General features: G+C 42.7%; 1 protein-coding gene across 1 annotated transcript in view; it reads right to left on the bottom strand.

Annotated features, from left to right (window-relative positions):
• RAB22A (RAB22A, member RAS oncogene family) overlaps nt 1-7,753 on the bottom strand; it is a 50,851-nt gene that overhangs the window by 13,638 nt on the left and 29,460 nt on the right. Inside the window, exon 2 of the mRNA XM_014528805.1 lies at nt 1,542-1,623. Within this exon, the coding sequence (XP_014384291.1) occupies nt 1,542-1,613 (72 nt within the window). The 5' untranslated portion in view covers nt 1,614-1,623. The remainder of the gene's footprint in view (nt 1-1,541; nt 1,624-7,753) is intronic.

Raw genomic sequence — 7,753 nt, 5'->3', positions numbered from 1 at the left:
CCCTCCCTTCCACTCTCTAAAAATCAATGGGAAAATATCCTCAGGGTGAGGATTAACAAAAACAAAAAAACAAAGAACATCTTAATAGGATTCTGCTATTATGGCAGCAGCAAGGGAGGCATAAACACTATTAACTCTTTTTTTGTGGTTAGAAAAAAGAGATGCTCCACATCACAGTGCATACGGACTCAAAGCATCGTGGACTCTATATCATAGCATGATTCTTTATGATGAGGGTGTTGCTGTATCATCAACTATAAGGGAGGGGTAAACTGAAACTTGGGATTCAGTGAAAGGGCACATATGTTATCAGTCTGAAGAGCCACATGAGTTTTTGGCTAATAGGACAGACACCACAACTGTGCCTACAGATATGTTTAGGAAGGCTCTGTGGAAGCAACACTTGGGAAGGATGGAAGAGTGATGGCTAGCAAAGGCCTAGCTGTCCTAAATACTCCATGCAGATACAGAGTACAAGGCATGGGAGATGGAGACTAGGGGCTGGACCTCAGATGAGCAATCGACACAGGGTATGACATCCAGCATTAAAACCAACAGAAGCAAGCTAACAGACAAACTTAGGACATTAAATCTGTACAGATGCATGCTGTCTACGTCCGGGACAACAGTAAGGGCTGTTTTGTTTCCTCTGTTTGTTTGTGATGATTCTGTCAGGTTTTATACCACACACAGTATCTCTGCTGTCTTAGATAAGACCGTGATGACAGACTATTTCTTCCGATTACTTCTGGTATACTTTTAAGAGCTTAAGATAGCACTGTGCATCCATCAGATGTTCTATTTGATGGTACTGTTTGAAAACAAAATTAAACAGCAGCTGAATAATGGGGTGGCTGCCAGACACCCCTCGAAAGGGAAATCAGACTTAGGGCCCAGAGTAAAATAAGGCAGCAGGCAGGTGTGTGTTCTCCCACCCACCTCCCCACTCCTGTATGACTTGGGTGGGCTTCACCCCATCCCCACTCTGCACTGTGATGCCTCAGCCCAGTTCCCACGTCTGGTTCAGGCTCTTCCTTAAGCAGATAACCATCTTGGACAATTTTATCATCAGGCATTTATTAAGTACCTATTGCAAAGCACTGTGTTAGCTCATCCATTTCACTTAAATCTCAAACTTTATATGCTGTAAAGTTCCCTCTTTAGCTTTTAAAAGGCAGCTATAAATGAGATGTGCTTAGCTCTCCCTTTCTACCACTAATTCTCTTCTATCTTTGTGGGAGGACGGAGCCCCAAATTACACACAATGCTCTAAGCGGGATTTTATCAAGCCCGTTAGTCAGCATTTACTTTAAGACACTAAAAAGTATAAAAATGCCCTCAGTACCCATTACCACTTTCTCCATCAGTGGACTTTGTGGTTCTAATTGAAAAGAAAAAGGCTGTCCTATGCAAATAGGAATAAATGTATCTCAGGCGCGCAGAAGAGGAGTGGGTAATGTGAAACGACAGGGACATCAATGGTTTAGTTGGGGCTTTATTTGGGCCTCAGAAAAACACATAGTAAATTAAAGAGTACTTACTCGTTCTTGTCCAGCTGTATCCCAGATTAGGAATTTATGTAGCTCATTTTGGTACTGGACAGTCTTGGTCATAAAGGATGCCCTATAAAGAGAGACCTAAATGATCAGAATACAATTATTTAAAGCATGTTGCCAGCCCCAGTCGGAAACATCATTTAGACTTAGCGCTCAGGCTCCTGCTCCACACTCTGTTCTCATTGTGGTCCCCCCTGGAGTATTTATGAGACGATCAGATACTGGCTGCATAGTCTGTGTCAAAATAAAGCATTACGCACATCTGCCCAACATAAAAAAGAAAGCGTTCTTTGGCTTGTGTCTGCCTAAGCTCTGTATAACTTGGTAATCCAGACAATACTCTCCCTTGTAAAGTACAGAAATTGTTATTTTAAAAGATGGTAACATGGAAGAGCTTTCTATAATAGAATTTAGTACTCTATTAAAAAATATTAGGCCATTTGGATTTGTGCTCTCCCATTCCCAAACCACATGGCCATATGTACAGCCAAATAAGAGCTAGCCTAAGACATTAGACAAGGAGCAGGAAGATAGCTGGAGAAGCCACACCCTGGTGATCACCTCTGTTTCAGTAGCAAAACAGCCCTTCAGCTGACCTTAATGGGCCACATCAGAGCCTGACCTAGTCTTCGATGGGAAAGGAATGATGGTGTGCAGGCCATATCACTCATTCTGAGGGACCATTCTGCCCAGGGGCCTATGAAGTAGGAATCCTATTATTTGGAGGGGGGTGTCTCATACCTTTTGGAAAATCTCTGCGGTGCCATGGTGGCCCAGAGCACATGTTTGGACACCCTAGGGGCTCCTGGACACAGGTTTAGTCCTGCTCTGGGGCTAGGCCTGGCTCTAATACTATCTTCTACCCGCCAATGCACCCAGATAGTTCCATCTTGGGAGTCCTTTGTCCCCCAGGCTCAAAACATCAAAGACCCTGGAGATGACTGTCTCTCCTTTTCTACTGGATATTAAGCCCCTGGGGCCAAGGGCCCTGCTGCACTGTTGGAACCATACCCTGAACATCCCATTCAAGCACTTCCAAATACACTGGATGTTTGAAATACTTCTGAGATTCGTGTAATAGCTACATAAACTTTAAGACAGTACAAGATGAAATCGATAGAATGGCTCTCTGAAGAATCACTGAGCTTAGCTAAGTATCAGAATCCTTAGTTTTAAAAAACTTAAATTCTGCTACAATTGAATTCCTGGCAATATTTATATAAATTATGGTTTAGCAAGCAGCCTCCCAAACAGTGACTGTGATGAGGAAGGGAAAAGAAGTTAGAAAGCAAGATCACATTTTTGGATAGGTACTATTTACTGGATATTTATTTACTGGAAATGTACCCCTAGGTATCCTTAGTAAAGTGCTTTATGCATAGAAGGTGCTCAATAAATGGTTATTGTTTTGAGAACTTCTGGCAACTCACCATGATTAAATCAGGATGTGCAGCACGATTTCTCAGCAGAGATCTAAGCATTCAATCAGACTCGTTTATTGTAAAAATTAAATGATATGATGTCATGAAAGTGCTCTGTATGTTGTAAAGCACTATATCTAAACAAGGTATATTATTATTATTATTTTTTTTTTTTTTAAGGCAGCTCCCGGAAACATTTTAGTTTAGACTTTACAATTAGTCCTAAAAGCTTGCAACTCAACTCTCCATCAATTATGGCTGTGGTGTTCCATTTAAGAGTGACAACGGGTGTCCAATAGAGGCCTATTAACAGAGCCCAGGCATCCAACACATCCATTATGGTTGTGCAAAGAACAAGAGAAGAAATATACTTTCAGTAGACAAAAGGCTGAGAAAGGTATATGTAACAATTAAAAGGAAACGTTTCATTATATGGTTAAAATTCACTGAAGTTCAACCTACCTGCCAACCATTTCCCCCTCAATGAAAGTACAGATTCATTACTCAGGGGAAAGACAGAATGGCAGCTGTCACATAATTAAAGTATCTGAAAGGATTAAACCCAACTTCCTGTCTCTGACCCCAGGCCATCCTTCCAGCTCCTCCCAGGGTCACCTCAACACACCCTTCCTCTCTACACCAATGTCTTCTTGTGTCCAAAGCTCTCCACTTGGGTTTTCTTGGGTCTACATCGTTGGCTTCTTGTCCTTTGATCATCGGCATCATTTACCCACACTGCCAGTTCTTCAGGAGTCTTGACTGTCCTGTCTCAACCACCCAGAATAGCCCCAAACAGCCTCTCCACTGGCTTCTTCCACCCAGTGTGGGTGGGGATGGATGTTTTGCTTGAGGAAAGTCACATAGCTGTGTGGGCCAGTGTGAGATGATCCTATTTCCACTGGGCCACCTCTTAGGCCCCTCATCCCATACAGCAATTATTCCACATTCTTATGATGCTTTACAACTCTCTACCACTTTCTGCTACCCTCCTTTTCAGGACAAAAGCTCCTTTCTGCCTCTGCAGAGAAAATAGAGGTTAGAAACCCTAAATCCTCCAAAATATTCCCCAGTCAACCCTCCCAACTTAAGAAGAAACAAATTTCCATTCACACTGACTGTGATTTCCTTTTCTGACTTTAGTTGAATCCGACATGTCTTTTTAATTCACCCATCACCCTTGCCCTGGATCATGATCCCAGCACATCCTGCCCTGGCCACTGCAGTCATAAATTAGTCACCTCCTCACAGTCTGAAATCCTTCTAATTGTTCCTGTTTCTGCCTTCACACAGACTTTTCCTTAATGCATTTCCACCAGTTCTCCTGTGGCAAGATGCTCCTCATTCTTTAGGTCTCAGGTCAATTGCCAAAGATTACAGAAAGCTGTGTGGTCCACCCAAATGAGGCAGCTTCCCACTCCAACTTCACTCTGCAATACACACATCACCCCTTTTGTCTTCAGGGCACTACTACACTGTCTGATCAGCTTATTTATGTTTTTTTTTTTTTTAATTTATTTGTTCAAGCTCTCACTCACCCAGGAGAAACGTAAGCTCCATGAGGGCAGGGACCTTGCTATACTTCTTTCTCATCTCCCTCCTCCATGCTATCCTAGAGTTCTGACAGAGTATTTGCCGTGTTGCTGTCCTTACTCTCACAACTCTAAGATGTTCTGGCTATGCCCTTCTCGGAGCACCGCCTATGAAGTGCAGGCAGAGCTGAGATCGGAGGTGACCGTGGCTCTCTAACTGCAGCTGGCTTTGTGGCCTCTAGACCAGGGCTGACTATGTCCAGGGAAGTCTTTCCTGCCTGCTGAACCATCAGTTCTATCCCCTGTGGTAGGCAATAGGCAAAACCCAGGAGCTAGAGGGAAGAATTACCAGTCCTTCCATCACTCTTGGATTTTGCTAAGGAAGAAGCAGTGCTACTAGATGGGGTCTCTTTGCTGGTGGCTCATGTGTAGAATCAGGTCTCACCTCCAGGATCCAGCCAGGTGGCTATGGTAAGATGACCACACCTCCCTCACTTTGCCACCCCTGAGCTCCACCAAAGCCTCCTTACAGCAATAGACATCTCTGCTGATTTTTGAGTCTGAAATCTTGGCCTGTCATACCTGTAGAAACCATTTCATCCTTCTTAACATTTGGATTCAGTTTGTCTATGTAGTGGTACCGCCTGGATGCAGGGTCACATATGAGATAGGGTGTTGCCCAGTTGTTTCTTCCAAATGGTCCCTAGGGAGCTCTGGGCTAGCCCTGGGGCAGAATGACTCACTTGAATTCTCTCCCATAGCCTCACATTTTTATCTGCTGAGGACAGCACTATTCTAAATCTGACTGAATTTAGCTTAGCTGTACCATCTAAACTCTCATCACCACCTCATACTGAACATGATAAAGACAGGGCTTTCCAAAGTCCCAAATTCCAAGTTCTCAATCAGTACATGCGGTCTGCTTTCCACAGAACTGAAACTGGTCTGCAACAACAGTTTATGTCCTTTGTTACTTGCATCCAATTTTGTAGAACTGTCTGGTTCTTCATTTTATATTTAATCTACACTTGAACCTCAATCCCTGATATAAGTTCAAAAATTGGACCCTAATCTTTAAGTGAGACTACTACAATTTTTCCCTCCCACTGTCACTTGAACTCTAGGATCACTCCTTTACCATTCAAGTTAAATGATGGGGAGGGTATGATAACTTCCCTATCTTGCTTTCTGAAAAACGGGCAATGGCTTCCTGCCATCCCAATGACACATTTTTATTTTCCAGCCTGCCATTTACTTGTCTGATAACCTTATTTTTCACTACTCAACCATCGCTCTTCACTCTGCCTAGGCAGATCTTATTACCTCTTTAATCTAAAATCCCTACTAGCATTATTTCCTAAAGCTAGAGTGCCTTTCATAGACTTCTCCATTTTTCATGACATTCTCAAAATATAACTTTCATGCACACCAAGTAGTCATGATCTCCGGTCACAGTACGTGTTCCCAATGAAAATACTTGCCACGAAATGTTTTAAAATTTATTTTCTTTGACTACAGTGGACTTGTTTGGCTCTCTCAGAACAAGGTATGCCCTGCCCTCACATTCTAGGACCTCTCTTGACTGCAAGCCCTTTTCTTGGAGTGGCACATGGGATGCTGTCATCCCCAAAATGACATATGGTGCCTTTTAAGGATGAACAACTCAGCACATTTAAAAATTAACAAAAGATTGAAACTTCTAAACAACTCTAAATCTCATGCAAACAATGCCTGGATCTCTAGGTTATATACACTGATAGAAACACCATTGAATACACCAAGATGGAGATAAAAGGTACATGAAATCTAGTAGTTCCTTTACTGAACACACCAAGGGGCCTTCAGGAGAATTTAGGGTGGTGCCAGGAATTTACCAGGTGCTCAGTGAGAATTAGCTGAATATAAAAGCACATCTGTCTTATGTTAGAGTGGCTTCAAAAAACCAGAAGTCTTATGAGGATCCGTAAATTCAGTTACTTAATGTGGGTTCCACAGTCATGCTTATTTTTAACCCTTCCTTTAAACTCTACCATCTCGTAAGCTAACGAGATCTAAGGGTTAAGGTCTCATTCTGCACAATGCTTCCTGGTAATCAGTCACCACCCACTCAAACCAGAGCATTGCACAACAGGTGGCTTGCTCCACAAGTTCATGGTCATCCCAAGCAAATCCTTTAGGAGTTTCTACATTTTTGTCATTCTAAAACTTTGGGGAAAATATTTAAAATCACAAAACATTTCTTGAAATATAAATATATATATTTATATTCTTTAAATATATATATAAAGATAAATGTAAATGTTTAATAATGAAGAGTTAGCCTCCTCTTTCCTAAGTTTGTCAATAATAACATAATATATAACCTTTCACATCATAAACAATAAAATCAACAGAACCAATGATGAAACTAGCTGCCTCAACTAAATGGTCATTACTATCAGGTACTCTTCTCTTACTTTTATACATGACCCCATTTAGACCTCCTTACTGGAAGCCTTTGGTTGAGTTCCACTGTTCTTCCAACAATCACCATTTTGCACTCGTTGGTCTACTTCCTCAAACACGTGGCCTTCTACCTGACTACACGAACACAGGCAGCCAAGATGAGTACAACCCCATTCCTGCCCTTGGAGGCTCACAGTGGGAGGACTGTTCAGGTAGCAGACATTCAATGAGACACCAAACGATGGACAGAGTTGTGGGAGCACAGAGGTAAAGCCCAATGTAGGTACCCAAGAGAGTGGGGATGCCAGGTGCAGGAAGCTCAATAATGGCTCTTCCTCCGTAGACATTCATACCCCGATTCAAGAACCTATGGCTACATTACCTTCTGTGGCAAAAGGAAGCTTGCAGATGTTATTAGGCTAAGAATCTTTCGATGGATAAGGAGCCTGATTTATCCAGTGGGCCTAATATAATCACAAGGGTCCTTATAAGAGGGCCCAGGGGAAGTTGGAGCCAGAGAGAAGGGGATGTAAGATGGAAGTGGAGACTGCAATGATGTGCTGTGAAGATGGATGAAAGGACCACCAGCTAAGGGAGCCACCAGAAGCTAAAAAAGGGAAGGAAACAAAATCTCCTCTCAGAGCCTCTGGAAGGAACCAGCTTGAAGTCAACATCTTGACTTTAAGCCAGTGAAACTGATTTCAGACTTCTGACTTCCACTATTATCCTATACTAGAGGCCCGGTATACAAAAATTTGTGCACTCGGGGGGGGGGGGGGGCTCCCCCCACCCCCGGCCGGGG

This window comes from Myotis brandtii, unplaced genomic scaffold (assembly GCF_000412655.1).
Source record: "Myotis brandtii unplaced genomic scaffold, ASM41265v1 scaffold653, whole genome shotgun sequence".
Taxonomy (NCBI): Eukaryota; Metazoa; Chordata; class Mammalia; order Chiroptera; family Vespertilionidae; genus Myotis; species Myotis brandtii.
This window is presented reverse-complemented; position numbering and strand designations above follow the sequence as displayed.